The sequence below is a fragment of the Perca fluviatilis genome, chromosome 4 (genome assembly GCF_010015445.1).
Source record: "Perca fluviatilis chromosome 4, GENO_Pfluv_1.0, whole genome shotgun sequence".
Taxonomy (NCBI): domain Eukaryota; kingdom Metazoa; phylum Chordata; class Actinopteri; order Perciformes; family Percidae; genus Perca; species Perca fluviatilis.
In genome coordinates this window covers 16801724-16819160 of record NC_053115.1, presented here as the reverse complement: position 1 = coordinate 16819160, position 17437 = coordinate 16801724, and the positions used below count along the sequence as shown (strand labels likewise).

At 37.9% G+C, this 17437-nt stretch overlaps 1 protein-coding gene across 4 annotated transcripts in view; it reads left to right on the top strand.

Moving 5' to 3' along the window:
• The first annotated feature begins 277 nt into the window (after nt 1–277).
• Nucleotides 278–17437, top strand: part of rad18 (RAD18 E3 ubiquitin protein ligase) — a 31630-nt gene continuing 14470 nt past the window's right edge. For 3 of the 4 annotated variants that reach the window (XM_039797624.1, XM_039797622.1, XM_039797621.1), the window contains exons 1-9: nt 278–416; nt 1537–1615; nt 2268–2329; nt 2504–2574; nt 10756–11171; nt 12251–12350; nt 15934–16121; nt 16516–16586; nt 16907–16967. In XM_039797624.1, the coding sequence (XP_039653558.1) occupies nt 366–416; nt 1537–1615; nt 2268–2329; nt 2504–2574; nt 10756–11171; nt 12251–12350; nt 15934–16121; nt 16516–16586; nt 16907–16967 (1099 nt within the window). In that variant the 5' untranslated portion in view covers nt 278–365. Of the gene's footprint in view, nt 417–1520; nt 1616–2267; nt 2330–2503; nt 2575–10755; nt 11172–12250; nt 12351–15933; nt 16122–16515; nt 16587–16906; nt 16968–17437 lie in introns of all 4 variants that reach the window. The other variant, XM_039797623.1, reaches the window with a different exon arrangement.

Here is a 17437-nt window from a genome sequence, read left to right as displayed (position 1 = left end):
GGATAACTTGTGTCCTTATCAGCTGAAATGAAGAGTAGCAAGGCTGTTGTAGAGGCACCACTTGTTAGTCAGTTGTTCTGGAATACTCATTTTCTACACTTAGCTTTCCTGTTCGTAAAGTCGTAAATTTAGGAGAAAAAATTATGTACTATGTAAACTAATGTAGCCTTAATGCTCAAATCTGTTTATTTACAGAACCTCCAACTCAGCGGAAGTCGTCAAATGACGTAAGAGGCGTCTTGCATCCCTTCGAGCGGGACTTTGATTTCTGATCACAGATTGATTGACTGAAACAAAAACAATTTTCTTTCTTAAAAAGGCCTAGCTGCGTTTGTTGTTTAAAAGGGTGGTTCAGAATTTTGGAGATGGCCCTACGGATTGAAGCAGATTTACCACCTAGCCTTGCATGTCTAAAAGTAAGTTGCATATTTTTAAAAATGTTTGCAAACATGGCGGCTGCTAGCAGCTAAATAAAAACCCAACAGCTAAAGCTAGTACATCCACGGACTTGAATGAGTAACGTTAAAACTCTAAAGCAATTTAAAAATACAAATGCATACTCATCAAGTTCTTTGATCTAGCTAACGTTACAATAGACTCATATGCTAACTTAACAGGTCCTAACGTTACGTAACGTTAGCTAACGTTAATGTAACACAAACACATTTGTGATTTAGCTAAGTAACGTTAATGAAGTAGCTAACTAACGTTGCAGTTAACGGAAGTATTGATCATAAAACATTACGCACGTTACTATCAAGATAGCTAGCTATCTAGCTAGCTAGCTAACCCTGTCCAATCCATTCAGAATATCTAACGTTAACGGTAATTAAATATTTTACGTAAGTTACGTTAACGTTAAAACGAAACGACCTTAACACACATTGATGCTAACGTTAACCTTACCCTGCCAAATCTAACAATTAACATTACCTAGCTAAACATACTTAGCTAGGGGTCATGCCATGTTACGTCAATGCTGACTTATTTCGGCTGTACAATATGTATCATGACAATGAACCGAGATGTTGTGAAACACATCATATAGCCACGTGATATGACCACATGAGTTAGATATATATATATATATATATATATATATATATATATATATATATATATATATATATATATATATATTTCCAGTTAACAGAACCTATGACTACTATGACCAGTAACTGGAACAGGGAGATAGTGCTTTAGGTATGCGTTTGAAACTTGCCAACGTCATGGCCAAGTTTTCTAAAGGGAAATGACCAACTCCACTTTGGAAATTTTGTGTAGCCTACCAGTCATTAAGCAACATTTAGATTTATTTGATTTTGTTACACTGAAATAAAAAATGTTTTATTTTGATTCTACGATCATGTTGACACTAGTTAGTTTCACCAAAAAAGTAACTTTTCCAGGTCTGTAACGTTATTGTTAAATTTCATGCTTCTAACCTGCCATGTTTTCAACAGATTTAAAAAAAATATTATTTCCTGACAACTAATACATGATTATGCCAATCACTGTAGTTTTTCTCATTTGTAGAATCTTGATGCCCTGCTTCGGTGTCCCATTTGCTTTGACTTCCTCAATATTTCACTGATGACTAAATGCTCTCACAACTGTAAGTAACTAGTAGAGCAGCTTTAAGGTAGCTATGGAATTAGTAGCTACCTTGTATAAACAAGTGAAATGCAGCTGATGTCCTTTTTGAAAAATAGAATTGTACTTTTAAAAATGATTTCAAAGCAGTAGGAGTTAAACATTTGAATGATAATGGATGTCTTTTCAAATAAGTGGAATGTTATTGCAGTATGTGCATGTTAGCTACGTGTATGCTATTTCCATGAGCAAGAGAACCATTCAGTAGTAGTCATGACTTTCTTTCTCTCCCTCCTGATCCTGGTGTTGTCTCAGCAGTAATAGCACCAAGTGAGTTATGTGCTTAAGTTTAAGCAAGTTTATCATAGGTTGATGCGGCTTTGTATGCATTTGGAGACTTGGCAGGCGCTTTTGCTTCAGAATGTTGCATTGTGTTGTATATATGAGTGCTCCATTAGGCTGGAGGTAATTACATTAGCAGCTATTATTGAGCAGCTGTAGACCATCCTCAAATGTGGATTGAATAGAGTTGTGCACTACAGAGAACCTTTTTATGTGCATTGTTAAATCCAAATTGTCACTGAACAACCCCTTTGATGAAAGTAAGGAAATTATCTAAATCTTGGCTAACACATTATGTATAACATACATTTTGTTTGCATTTCATTTTACAGTTTGCTCCTTGTGCATCAGAAAATTTCTTTGCTATAAGTTGCAGTGTCCAGTTTGCAATACAGTAAGTATGGACTTGAATTCATAATGATGCCCCCAAGTCATTTGCATAATCATCTGTGTCATTACCTCAATTGTCTACTCACAATTGCAGCTCATAATTTACAGTATAATTAGTTGTATCGATTTGATAAAGAAGACAGAGTCCTTCATATCTTACTTCTTTTGTTTCTTTCAGCAAGCAACGGAACAAGATCTAAGAACCAATCGTTTACTGGATGACTTGGTCGTAAACTTTCAAGCTGCAAGGTAACCATTCAACACAATATAATATATATAATCGGTAATCGTATGTCTGAAAAAGTATCAGAACTTTGTTTATAAATGGACCTGCATGACCATTAGCTGTTTTTCAAAACGTTAATATAATTCAATTCAATTTTATTTATAGTTTCAAATCATTACAAGAGTTATCTCGAGACACTTTACAGATAGAGTAGGTCTAGACCACACTCTATAATTTACAAAGCCCCAATAATTCCCCCAAGAGCAAGCATTAGCAGTGGCTATTGCGACAGTGGCGAGGAGAAACTCCCTTTTTAGGAAGAAACCTCGGCAGACCCAGACTCTTGGTAGGCGGTGTCTGACGGGGCCGGTTGGGGGTTATGATGAACAGTGGCGTAATAGTCACATAGTCACAAAAGACTACAATGGTAGTAGTTCATGTCATAGCCGGGCACAGCAGGGCGTTACGGGATGTAGCGTGGTACAGCAGAGCATGGGTGGACGCGGCAGGACACCGCAGGATGTAGCCGGACATTGCAGGGACTCGCAGAGCGTAGCAGGGTGTAGCCAGATCTTGGTGTCACCCTAGTCCGAGGCGATGAGAATATAAGGGTCAAGAATAGAAACCTCTAAATATAGGCAACAATACCTGTTAATAGTAATGCCATTGCTATAAGCAGTGACCATCTAAAAAAAACAATACTGCCCTATCCACATTTGTCACATAAGCTAATGGTTTGTTGGTCCCCAGTGAGCAAATGGCACGTTACAGCCACGGGATACAGCCATCTACAGCATACAATACATTTTTTTTACATCAGACATAGACCAACAGAATAATGAAAATGGCAGATCAGGAAATAAGACTTACTCCACAATCCATGTAAAACCTTTTTTTACAATGAACACAGGTGCACCACCTGAGCATCCCTCCAGTTTGTATTGTCACAATTCTAAGAATTGAAGAAAAAAACAATTGCTCTGGTGATTTCAGGAAATCCCCTTGTTATTGACATGATTACAATATGTCCACAAAAGAACCAATTCCAGTTTATTGCAATTAACCAGCATTAGAGAAACACTTACATGCCTTACAGTAATCTACTTCAATCAAATGGGGATTTAGTTTTCATCAGCTGAAGTCATTCTAGGTTATTCTTGTATTGCACTTTGGTGTGTGTTGTGGAGCTCTAGGGCTGATATTTTTTCATTACAGCAGGATGTAGGCATACATAAGCAGTGTCCAGAGCGGGTCTAAAGGAAATGTCTTGGTACTTTAAATTTGAGTTTTTTTTTTCTCCAGTGATACTTATTACATATGGGGTAGGAAAACATTTCCTTTAACTTGACCACATGGGTGCAGCTAGCCACATGCTTGCACTCATTGCTTGGTCTAAAGGTAATTTATGCTTCTGCGGGGGTTTTACGCAGAGCATTCACTGTATCCTACGTAAGTGGCCTGAGGTTTAAACCTGTGCACTGGTGTCTGCGTCGTTATAGCGTATCTCTTTAAGAGAATAGCAGGGGGAGTGTGTGGTAGAGCGAGTGAGAGAGTGACGGTGATTAGCTTCAGAGCGAGTAGCGACTCTAAAGTCATAGTGAGAGAAACAAAGTGTCTCCCCTTTGCTTTCTGACCACGGTGGGAAAGCTGTAGCAGGAAAAGTTAACCCTCTCCTTGATTTCATGTTGTTTCTCGGAAAAGGAGGACCAGGAAATGAGTAGGAGGAAATCAAGGGGGTAAGCGAGCGTCTGAAAAGTGTACCTCCTATGGAGAGGTTCATAAGCTAACAAGCCATCACCTGCCGTTAGCATTCCATTGACTGCCATTAATTTTGGCATCACTTTGACAGTGAATAACTACATCTGAAGCGTTTAAAGACTCTTTGTCCATTGTTTATTTCTAAAGAAACACGACAATGTATAAAAAGGCTCCATTACCTTGTATCTCACATTATGGCTCCGTAGCAGCCTTTTTTGTAAAAATAGGCTAACGATTGTGTCATAACCACGCAACTTTCTGTTGCATAGTAGACAAATTACCGCACAGTCAGGAGAAGCTCGCAGGCAGTTTCGACTCACATTAGCTGTTTAAGTTTAATTAGTGATGTTAACTAGCATTTTAGTTAGCAATAATTAGCCTGTGCCTATGTTATCTCCTAACATATACCTACGCTCTGTCTCTGCAAGATTGGGAATGATTGAGATTTCTCTTGGCACAGCTACCAGAAGACTTACAACTTTCAGACACGTTGCTCACATCACATTTACGTCGTCAAGCTCAGTTGGAGGCTGCGTAGTAACACTCGACCATCACCGGAAAAGTGCTTCTAATAGACTTCACTGCTCTCCGTTGAAGTCTACGGCGTCGCTTTGTCCATTAATTTTACTGTCTATGGAAGAAATGCATCGCTACCAAGCCACGGCCAAGCAGACCAATCACAGTTGTTGCACTCAGCGTTTTAGTGTAGTTAAATTTTTTGAGAGGTGCACATCAGGCTACGGCGTAGGGTCCGGTATCTCCATCTACCTATGTACGTACCCACGCAGGACCAGAAATTGGACTTTACGAATATGGATAAATGTACAATATGGGTCACCCCAGCCCTTGGGATTCTTTATCCCTGCTGGTTTAGGGTCATAGACTTTTTTTCTGTTTCAATGAAGAAATAACAACACAAGGACAACAGAACACACATCTACTTAAGGCAATCCATGTTTTACAGTGCCTTATAACATCTGTCTAGGTAAAATAGATGAAAATAAGCCTGCTTGATTAACCGGCTTGTTTTTTGTTTATCAGTCGCCATTGTCCCTGGAAAAACAAACCTCAAACTAAAATCAACAGAATTGTTTCGTTATAGTCGAGGCTAATGTCAATATGATGTCTGAGTGGTAAGTTTCTCCTTTCCATCAATCCCCTCAATATTAACACTCTCAAAGGTCTCCCTTTGAACTGAAGACCTTCTGATTGTCATCACTGTTACGAGTGGCTAACGGAGGCGCTCTTTCCACCGATTCTTTTTTTTTTTTAATTTCCTGTTGTCTAGCATTGAGCGTCTGAAAAATGGGATTCCTTGATAGGTAACTTTGTCATAGAGCGTTTTTATGTAGCAATAGACTCATCTCAAACAATTTAGTTGCTCTGAAATAAATATACTACATTTTAAGACAATATCCTGTGTGGGTCTGTGTAAAAATGTGTCTGTACAGAATCATACAGGGAAGAATATTTAGATTTTTCTAGCAGTTGTCCATGTGGTTGCTAGGTTTTCTGCTTTAAAGTGTTTGTCGATTGCTTCTTTCATTGGGCCACTCGCATTTCTCACTGGGAAACATTGTGGAGAACACTGCATTGGGTAGCTGTTGGCCAATGGCACTAATTTATTGCTTATTTCTCTAGCTAAACATTAGCTGTTATCGCAGTGCCACACATTTCTATTATCACATTAACCAGCTACCTCGTAGTCTCTCCTCTCACTTAGTGAACTCATTTACTGTACGTCGGTAGAAGTGGAGCTTGTACATTGAGACATTGAACACTGCTGTTTAATTTATTTAATTGATTTAATCACCAACTTAAAGCACAGTGGCATTTTCTGTTATGGATACAGTACGTTTCCTTGAACTTAACAGTTTTCTTATGTAATGGGCTAGTTTCTTCATATTTATGAACAGCTGTAGTCTCTTTTTTTATTACATTCATTTTTACATCTAATTTTTAAGTTTTAAATACAAGCTACAAACTGTTTTTATAAACATTTCTTGTATTGAAATACTGTATGTTAAAATTCCATTTTAGAGTTGATGGTATATTGTAGAGCTGCAAAGATTAATTGATTAGTTGTCAACTCTTAAATTAATCGCCAACTATTTTGATAATCGATTTGTCGGTTTGAGTAATTTTTTAAGACAAGTAAAAATTCTTTGATTCCAGCTTCTTAAATGGGAATATTTTCTAGTTTCTTCTCTCCTCTGTGACAGTAAACTGAATATCTTTGAGTTGAGGACAAAAAAAGACATTTGAGGATGTTATCTTAGGCTTTTGGGAAACACTGATCCACGTTTTTCACCATTTTCTGACATTTTATAGACCAAACAACTAATCGAGAAAAAAATCAACAGATTAATCAACTATGAAAATAATCGTTAGTTGCTGCCCTAGTATATTGTGATAAATTTGGTCAAAGTAAACATGAAATTTTATTTCGCAGAGGGTGTCCAAAGGACTGTGGATAAATGAACATGTGCATGTATTTAAGGTCACTAACATCCAGCTTTTAAAGTATTATAATACCTAGGGGTGCACGATTCAGAAACTGTCACAATTCAATATCGATTATCAGGCTAAAGATTTAATTCAAAATTGATTTTCGATTTCAAAAACGATTCTTGATTTAAAAAAAAAAAAAGAGATTCACAGTATTTAAATGTAGTTACTTTTCCCATGTGATTGCAGTAGACATACAATTTAAAAATAAAATTCTATTTAATTCTATGAATCGATTTTGAATTTGTAGAGCTTGAATTGCGATTCGAATGTGAATAGATTTTATTTGCACACCCCTAATAATAGCTATCCTTGCACTTAACAACTAGTTCTAACTATAAACAATTATTCTACATGTTGTAGGAAGAATCAATATGATGAGACAATTCAAGTTCAATTAGTATGTGTGACCTGGAAGATCAATGATACTTTCAACAAAATGCCTAAACTGCAGCTTCTATTCCCTCATGGTGTACCGCTCCAATCGTGACTGTGTTGTGTTTCTGAAAGTCCAGCTTATAATTTTTTGGAACCAATTATATAGGATATTTTGTGAGTCCTGCCTCCTGTTTTAGATCAGCTCAACTCACCTAAAATAAGTTCAAGCCATGCTGAAACCATAGACAGTTAAATAAATGGACAAAGCGACGCCGTAGACTTGCACTGGAGACCAGTGAAGTCTATTAGAAGCACTTTTCCGGTGATGGCTGAGCGTTACTGCGCAGGCTCCAACTGAGCTTGACGACGTAGATGTGATGTGAGCAACCTGTCTGAAAGTTGTAAGTCTTCTGGTAGCTGTGCCAAGAGAAATCTCAATCATTCCCAATCTTGCAGAGACGGAGAGAGCGGAGGTACACTGTAAACCCGATCAGATCAAGTGAGCAATCAGTTGCCCACTTTTAAGTTGTAACTAAAATAATTTTGAATTGGTGTTGATGTACTTGTATTTGATAAAGTGTATTTAAACGTGTTATAGATTAAGTATTAAATTATTTTTATTGTGATGTAAAAGTTTTAATTGGATGTTTTGCAGATTATTTTTTGGGAAAATCTAATTTATAATTTGTTTGTGTTGTAATATATAATTAAAATTGATTGTTATTAGAGTGCTGTGAAAATGTTATGCTTATTACTTATGTTTTTCTATGTGGTATATAATTTTTAAATTAATTCAACAACAGATTTGTATTGTTAGGTAGGAAGTGAAAGTTGTGAGGATGGTGATATTTTGGATGCGGGAGTTGAGTGGGGTTGCCCGTGTGTGTGATTGTATTTTAAGTGTATTTGTTTGTATTTTTACGCTTTTTTGTAATTGACAATAACACCTGATATGCTTTTGGCTTCCTGCTAATTCCGGTAAGGGAGCAATTTGATCAATATATAGGTTTATTTTATTTTAACAATAATGAATTAAAAAATTATTGTTATTAAAAAATATTGAGGTGAGAGTATGTTTTGGTTATTCAAGTACTGATTTATTTTTCTCATTTACATCATTAATATTGACAGTTACTTTTTAGTAGGTTAGTGCTTTGGGTAGTGGAGTTAAACCACACAGAAGTACAGATCACTTCAATGGTGTTAATTAGTATGATACTCAACATAAGTTTATTTTTTGTTATGTTATTACAATGTATTTATAAGTGTTTATTTATATTAATGTTTTAATAAATAGTAGTTTTGTTGTATGTAGAAGGGAAGTCTTACATGTTGTGTTCGGTAATGGATAGGGCGCATAAGTTTGGCAGGCTGATTTGTAATGTGATACACTACTAATAAGTAAAACTATTAAGATGAATAAATTTCAAATAATAGTAATACAATTTTATGAGAGATAATATATAAGAGAGAGATGAGGATGTGAAGGTGGGGTGGTCACTATGGCTTTCTTGTCAATTTTGCAAGCAAAACAGTTGTAATTAGTAGTATTGTGAACAAACATTCATTATTTGTTCTTTAGTGGAACATTTTGGAATTAGTATTTTTTTGTTTTGTTTAGTCGTTTGCTGTTAATGTATTATTCACTTTGGTGGGTATTTTTGTTATGAAGTGGTTGTTTTCAACTAGGTGGTGTGTTGTGCGGGGGTTAGTTAGTTTTCATTCGGACGTCCGGTAGGTGGTTAGGTCTCGTATAAGCTTTTTGTTTTCTTTTCTGTGTTTTTCCAAAAGCGTGATGTGTAGTGTGCAATTGCCCCTTCTTTTTGAATCTACAAAAATCCTCGCTTTTTTCTTTATGTTTGTGGTTTGTTTTTTTTTATTTTAATATTTATTGTGTTTAAATGTATTGTGAAATAATAAAAAGCATGTTACACCACTTCAAAATTGTTAGTGACTTGTTCTATTGAGTACACACTTTATTTAATTATTTGAGCGGGTTTTGTATATGTTAGGAGATAACATAGGCACAGGCTAATTATTGCTAACTAAATTGCTAGTTAACATTAGTAATTAAACTTAAACAACTAATGTAAGTCGAAACTGCCTGCGAGCTTCTCCTGTACGGTAATTTGTCTTATGCGACAGAAAGTCACGTTGTTATGACACAATCGTTAGCCTATTTTTACGAAAACGTCTACTACGGAGCCATAACGTGAGGTACAAGGTAATGGAACCTTTTATACATTGTTGTGTTTCTTTAGAAATAAACAATGGACAAATAGTCTTTAAACGCTTCAGATGTAAATTTATTTGCTGTCAAAGGGACGCTAAAAAATGAATGGCAGTCAATGGAATGCTAACGGCGGGTTATGGCTTATTAGCATCAAAATGGCTCCATAGTAGGTACGCTTTGCGGAGTCTGGCTTACCCCCTTGGCTGAAACCCATCTTAAATATTATTTATTCCATGGTGTGTTAAACACAAAGTGTACTAAATACGTACCGAATCTCTATAAATATAGTGGCAGGTGTCTTCTCCATGGCAACAGCAAGTAAACTGCTGGGGTACAGCTGTTTAGAAACATTTGACATACTAAAGTGACGGAAAAAAAACTGATTGCTTAAATGAGGCAGAAACATTTACAACTAATGGCTTTTATGTAAAGTGATCGTACATTTGAACTAGAAGGGCACTTTGAGAGTGCAGACCTCTGCCAAGGCATGCCCTATTAAAAAAATTAAGGGGTTTAATGGCTTTTTTTTTTTCTTGCCCCATGCTACTACACCCTTTCACCACGTTTCATGACAATTGGGCCAGTAGTTTTTCGGTTCTCTTGCTGACAGACAAACAAACCTTGGAAGAGGTAATCATCCAGGTCTTGTAAGTAACAGTGCAGTTATCAGTAAAAGTAAACTTTTCACTTTGTAACTCATGGGGATGTGGGTATAGACATTTTGTTGTTTTGCTCACTTTCTCTAAATATACAAAATAATTTGCTGCAATACAAAGTTTAACACATTTTAGTGCAGAGACCAGTAATAATTATACCTGCCTGCATGCAGTGTTGCAGTACAGATGAATGTTGTGGGGAGAGCTGATTTCTTTAAGATCTTTGCTGCCACCTCACATTTGTGCACATTTGTGGCTTTGGCAAGTGTGTGAACCTGCTCTAATGTAGACAGTAAGCACAAATAAATTTTAGATATGGAAAGCAGAACATTACACACCTCATTGGTTTCATTTTATTGCCAAGTAATGGCCCAGCTGCAATTTGTTTGCTTTCCACATTTCCAAGACTGTAGCCAAAGTGTTTACCTTTTCTCGCTTAGCCGAAAAGGAGTGAGATAATTGACAGGTGCGGTTCTAACGTCAAAGGGCTTACTTTACAGTCCACAGTATTTATTGGCTCTTCTTTTGTTGGGTTCAATGTGTTTTTTTTTTTTAAGAGGACCTTAAGTCCTTTACCCTACATATACTTTATGTAATTATACATTTGTGGTGTTGACCAATGCTGCACACATTTTCATTCACATGCACTTTGCCTTTCTTCTTTCTTTCAGGCAGCAGTTGTCAAACGCAAATTTTGACTCCCCTCCAATATCGCCAAAGACCCCAGTTTCAGCTGTTAAATGCAAAACTCCCAGAGAGAGGGGCCAGAAGTGTAACAGCTCTGTTTTGAGTCACTTTTTCCAAAAGAGGCCAAAAACATCTCCCGCTAAAGAAACCCAGCAAAGTAGTTCTGTTGTTCAGTGTGTTCAGCGGGGGGGAATACTGACTGCACACACCCACAAAGCAAATTACACTGGCCTACATTCAGCGACTGGTCAACTTCCAGTGGTTGTGAAGGAAGAGCCAATGGATGTGGAGGAGGCATCTATCCAGGGTTTGATGTCAGTCAAACAGGAGGCTGGAGTCTCGCACAGTATTATGGCGCTTTGTTCGTCACCATCAAAAGATGTAAAGCCCGTAATCAAAGGTAAATCCTTTCTACCTGTAGGATAAGAAGGCTGCATCACCCAGTATGACTCACCCCATCGAACTAGCTTCTCACTTGTTCATGTTCACAAGTCTACAGAATCTCCACAAGAGAGAGCTGTTTGGTCATTGTCAGATAAATTGTATTTCTGCGAAACTGCTCCCCCTAATCTGGTAACAGAGGCAGCAGCAGTTAAGAACTGCAGATGTAGACTTGTTGATGATGCTATCTACAGGCCTGGCAAAGAAAGTAAAAGCTGATGTCACTGTAATGTGTCCCCGTCCAAACTACAGAGAGTTATACCAGTAGCTTTTTCATGTGTGCATTTTTACATTCAACAATTGCGGTAACAGTGACCCAATTAATTAGCCTGACAAGCCAGACCCACATCAAGATGTTGGGTCTGGGAACTCACCACTGGCAGGGCTCAATCCGAGGGGCGGGATAAACGGTTGTCTTTCAAATTCCCTCTTCACGCAATAGGATGGCGCTACAACCAACCAGAGCAACGCTAGTTGATAGATTAAACTTTTGCCATATCCGGTTGGCAAAACTCTGAACACATCTTCCTTTTTTAATGATTTCAGTGCCGTTCTTTGTTCTTTTCTCAAAGACGCTTAACTCCTTACAGAGTCGCGGCCAAAGCCAATTCGAAAGACCGCTGTTCGCCAGCAGCAGCAGCAGCCGTTTCCTTTGTTTTCAAGTAGCAGGGAATTCACGCGGAACCGTCACAACTCTGCCGTCGTTATTTTAGGCCCGATGTTTGTTTAGGAAAACATAAAGTTGAAAGTTAAAATGTCAGCAACAGCATCAAGTTGTATATTTACTTTGTTACAGTCAGAAAGTACATCTGTACAATGTAAATAAAACATTGTTAGAACTGTAATGGTATTATTAAGTACTCATATTGGTACTTGTTATCGGCAAGTACCAAAATGTAAGTACTTTACTTGTCTGGAAAAAAAAGTGCTATCGGTGCATCCCTAGTTTGGTTAGGCAGTGAAATCTAATGTGACTTAGCAGCAAAAACTGGTTTATTATTTTTAATTAAGCTGCTTTCTTTAAATATTTTTTTGCAGTGGACTGCCCTGTGTGTTCTGTAAGTGTGCCACAGCAGTTTATCAACAAGCATCTGGACACGTGCCTTACCAGAGGAGAGAAGAAGGAAAGCTTGAGGAGGTAAAATACCCACTTAACTGATCACTTAGGCCTAAACGAAGGCTCTCTGCTGCTGTTTGCTCAGTATGTAATCGGGGCCAGAGTTGGACTCATTTTCAGCCCCCGAGTGCCCACTTTACTTCAAGACTGACTATAAAAAAAAAATGTAGTCAGTTGTAAAGTAAAGTGGGCCATTATTAAAATAATGTAATTAAAACCTTAATATTTACACAAGTCTGCAATGTGCACTGTTCTCTACAGCCTTATAATCCGGTGTATTTTTGTGAAATATAATTTCCAATTCAGTGTAAATACAGTGTGTTGCTCACAATGTAGATTTATTAGAAGAGTTAACAACCAAAACACAATGATGTTCAACAATATCAGAATCTATTTTCTGTGCAAATAAGTGTTCACAGACATCGAAACCTTGAATGAAAATGAAACAAATGTATTTTTCATATTTCTTTCATCCTATTGCCTTTCAGTCGTGAGCTTTGTAAATTTACTATCCTACTTTCGATGATAAAAGGCATTATGGATCACTAGTAACATTTGGGCTTAGAAAGTGGTTATATTGTAACTTATCTGTTCATGTTTGCTTGTTCACACACTGGTGCAACAGCTTAGATGTGCCTTCCACACTGACTGCTATCCCTTGCACACTACTGGGTCCTGGCCCTCTTTCTGACACTAAATCATTTAAATTTTTTTAATTGTCATAATTTTCAGCACAAATCTCCCCTTTTTACAAAGCTTTCTGATAAAGACAAGTCAGTTTCATTAATTTAGTGCCAAATTATCTGGCATCATCAATAATCTCAGGGCATTTTTTAATTTTTATTTTTTTTTATTTATTTATATATAGATAGCTAGCTAGCAGGTCTACACCATACTGTTCATTAATAATATTTACTCAATGAGCAACCCTACCTGCCTACTCTGGAGTTCTGCGCTCATGGCTGGTGCGTGGTACTGGCTCTTCATTGTCACTGTTGGCAGCAAACAGGACTAGTGGCTGCTGCTGAGGAGCTACAAGAAAAAGTTTGATTCATCAACATGAACGATGGTTTGTAGGCAATGTTGTATTTTGCATGTCCATTAGCATCCTGCACTGCTCCTAACTAGTTTAGCTTAACAGTCTCATCGTCATGGTTGTAATGAAAAAGTAGGGATGCACCGAAATGAAAATTCTTGGCCAAAACCGAAAAAGAGGAAACAAGACCGAAACACCGAAAGAAATTATGCCAATTATTAGTACCAGTGCATGTATGGCTATGACTGTGTACTAACTTTACTAAAATCAAGGCATTGCAATTGTATAAATTAATATTAAAGTTTAATAAAAAAAATATCTAGCAGAAATATGGCTACAATCTGATAGTCACATACATTATATAGTAGCCTAAGAACAGAATAGCTTTATTATTATTTGAGGCACTTTCTTGCAGGATTTCATTGAACATATCAGACAACGAGGGTGCATGCCCCTCATCTGGTGCAGAGAGACAAGTCTTTTTTTTTCTGCGCTCTGATCTCCTCTGGCGCTGCGCTGGGCGCTGCGCTGCGCTGGGCGCTGCTCTGTGCGCGCTCCGTCTCAGTCTCCACGCGGGTTCTCCGCATCCATCATGGCCTGGATCATTTCTCGTGCGCCCTGCTTTATTGCCGCATCCAAGTAATGCAGAGGATCCGAATAGATCTCACTGAAACGTGTGCTGACAGACTCTAAGGGCGTACTTTTCATTGTTTTCGCTCCGTGGTCCGTCTCAATCTCTTTGCTTAGGAGACGCTTTGCAGGTGGAACGGGTACTGACACACGTGCAGGTCGCGGTTTCTGTTTGCGTCATCACAACATTTCGGCCGTATTGTTTCGGTGATAAAAGTATTTCGTCCGAAAACCGAAAATGCCCTTTTGGGCCATTTTCGGGCGAGTATTTTCGGTGGCCGAATAGTCGGTGCATCCCTATGAAAAAGTGTAGCACATCTGGCGGCGTGTTGCCTTTTCAGCACCGTTTTGGTCGCGTGTTGCAGTCGCATCCTTCAGCACCACTGACTAAAGTGTACGCCGATTTGTCTCGCCAGGTATAGTGTGACTTTTTGGGCTGGATCTACTTACACATGTAGTGGAGTTGGATTACAAGACAAGAATAAATATATTTCAGGGTTGGAGCTCGGCCAGCATTTTTCTTGCTTCCAGTATTTGTGCTAGGTGGGCTGTACTGTAAATGTCCTGGATCTACAGTATGTATATTCCTTTTGGTATGTAGATATGAAACTTGATATTGTGTATAAGGGTATAAAAGTTTATATTCCAAATGCTGGACTGTAGATTCAAGGAAACCGTATAGACATGTACACATTTTATTTAACTAGAGATCTTCACAATATCGACATAGGATGCCGTCAGATGACTTTCTACGCACACTTTTTTGTTGTTGCATTTTACAGTTTAAGATAGTTTCCACTGAAAGTGCCTGTGTATTTACTTGAAGTAGAACGTGAAGCCCTGTTAAAAAAGCATTTACTATGTGTTATGCTTTTGTTTGCTTAAAATGGCAGAATTACTGAAACCATACAATCACATTTATTACCAGATTTGTAGTATTACCATCAATCCTCTTACTAAAGACCGTATCTGTGACATCATTTGAAAGACAAAAAAACATTTTCCAGTGTGATTAATGACCCATGCAGCAATTGAGGTTCTGTTACTGATGGGTCATTTTGGTAGCAGTGAAAAATACTTGATCTAGAGTAGATCTTTATGTCATAATGATGAATTGCAGAGGTTTTAATATTCTGGCCATAAATAGCCAGCCTACACGAGGAGGATTCTTCTTGCAACCAACGTTAATAACTTACACTTAAAGGTGCTCTAAGCGATGTTGGGTGACGTTACTTCTTGTTGACGTTCAAAGTATTGTCAAACAAGCTCGCCCCTCCCTCCTCCTCATCCCATCCCGTCCCCTCCCCCTCCCTTCTGCTCACTTAATGCATCCATGGCACTAACCCCCCCCAACCCCCACCCCCAAATCCTTCTTGTCGGTTATTGGCTGGAACACTCTTTGTTATGTTTAGTGGTGCAGGTTGGCCAGTTTGTTTTTGTTGCCTTTTTTGGAGCCTGGGCTGTCTACAGAGACCGTGTTTTTTTTACAGTGTGTTCAGTGGACAGGCAGCTAGTGGATAGTGAGGAGATGTTTGCTGTATGTGACAAAAAGTGTTGTAGCCTAAAAAATTCATCACATCGCTTAGAGTACCTTTTAATGTCTTATATTCAAGACAAAGTATATAATATAATGAAATATAGTATAACACATTTGACAGCCATGTCTGAATTTAACAGTCAATCAGACAATCATCAGAGGTGTGTTCCTTCATGTTATATATCATTAATCATATCCATTTCATTTAGTTATGAGCTCAGCTGATGTGGCCACTGTGTGATATTGTATTCATTTATTTCTTGCTTATGATGTCCAAGACTAGCATGTAGTACAGTCATAGAAGTTTCTTACAGCTGAGCACAAAAATGTCCCCCACCAGGCATCATCAAGTAATGTATCTGGTGATTACTGAAATAAACTAGTCGCTATGTCTGTTGCAGCTCCCTTGGCCAGACGAGGCGTCCAATGACAAAGCTTGTGTACAACCTGCTTTCAGTGCAGGAGCTGAAGAGGAGGCTGAAGGAGTGCCATCTCTCAATTCAGGGTTCTCGAGAGCAGCTGATCAAAAGACACCAGGAGTTTGTGCACATGTATAATGCCCAGTGTGATTCCCTAAACCCAAAATCAGGTGAGGGTTTTTGGTCCATTATGTCATAAGGGTGATACTGTTTGCAGTTGGCATGCTAGACAGCTGGACAAAGAGAGAGACCACACAAGATTTAAATTAATTCAAACAATATAATACTTTAATTCCATATTTAGACTTTCATTCCATATATTCAGTCTTTTATTCAATATATCCAAGTTTCATTCCGTGTGTGTGTGTGTGTGTGTGTGTTGTGTGTGTGTGTGTGTGTGTGTGTGTGTGTGTGTGTGTGTGTGTGTGTGTGTGTGTGTGTGTGTGTGTGTGTGTGTGTGTGTGTGTGTGTGTGTGTGTGTGTGTGTGTGTGTGTGTGTGTGTGTGTAACGGGCAATATTTGTGATCTCATAGTAATAAAGATGTTTATTTCCTCTGTCAATAGCTGAAGATATTGCCAAAGAGTTGGAGACCAATGAGAAGATCAGGAATCAACTGCAGGGGAAAGCCAAACCTGTGTGTATTAACCGCTTAATGGGATATCTTGTGGGCTTAAGTTGTTTTATTTTTTAATAATAGTGTAGTAATGTAAAACAATGTTTTGATGAGGACTCCTCTCTGTATTGACAGTAGGTGGCTATAATGTACCATAAAAGGTTGGAGGTATGCACTGCATGCTTGCAATGTGTTTATGGCAAATGAAATGACAATTTCAACCTTTGAGAACTTAAACCAAGCAATAGGGCAAGTGCTTTGCAGATTTGTTATATTGTCATGTGTTTTCATTAATGGTTAATGCCAATGTACGTGTTTTTGTCCATTAAAATCTCTTGCAGGTCATGGTTTTCACAAAGAATAAGTCTGAGAAGGAGATTGATGAGATGCATTCAAATTACAGTAAGTGATTTGTTTTTCAGGAAACTTTGGTTATCAGTCTGTTGACACCTCAGGTGTCTGAATTACCAAGCTGACAGCTAAAACTCAGTGCCAACAAAGGTCAACTGATGAAACAGTTTTGCATACCTTTACATATTCTGTTTAAAAGGTGCATACGAATACAGTGTAAAAACATGCACAATACTGTACGCCTGCATGAGAGGAAATATCTAATCAGAATTCTGCATTTATATTCGATTTGCTGAAAGATAAGCAAAGTCGTATTTGACCACTGTCAAATGGTTTAAAGAAATACATCAAAGTGCAATATAATATCACGTTTGCCAGGCAAGAACAACACGAAAGAGTGGCAACAAAATTCTATCATCCTAGAGTACAACAAACAAAAACTGAATGCTGTCAGTGAAAAAATTACAAAATCTAGTCTTATTTTCCCTCTTCTCTATGCAAAGCCAGGGTACTCAATTGTC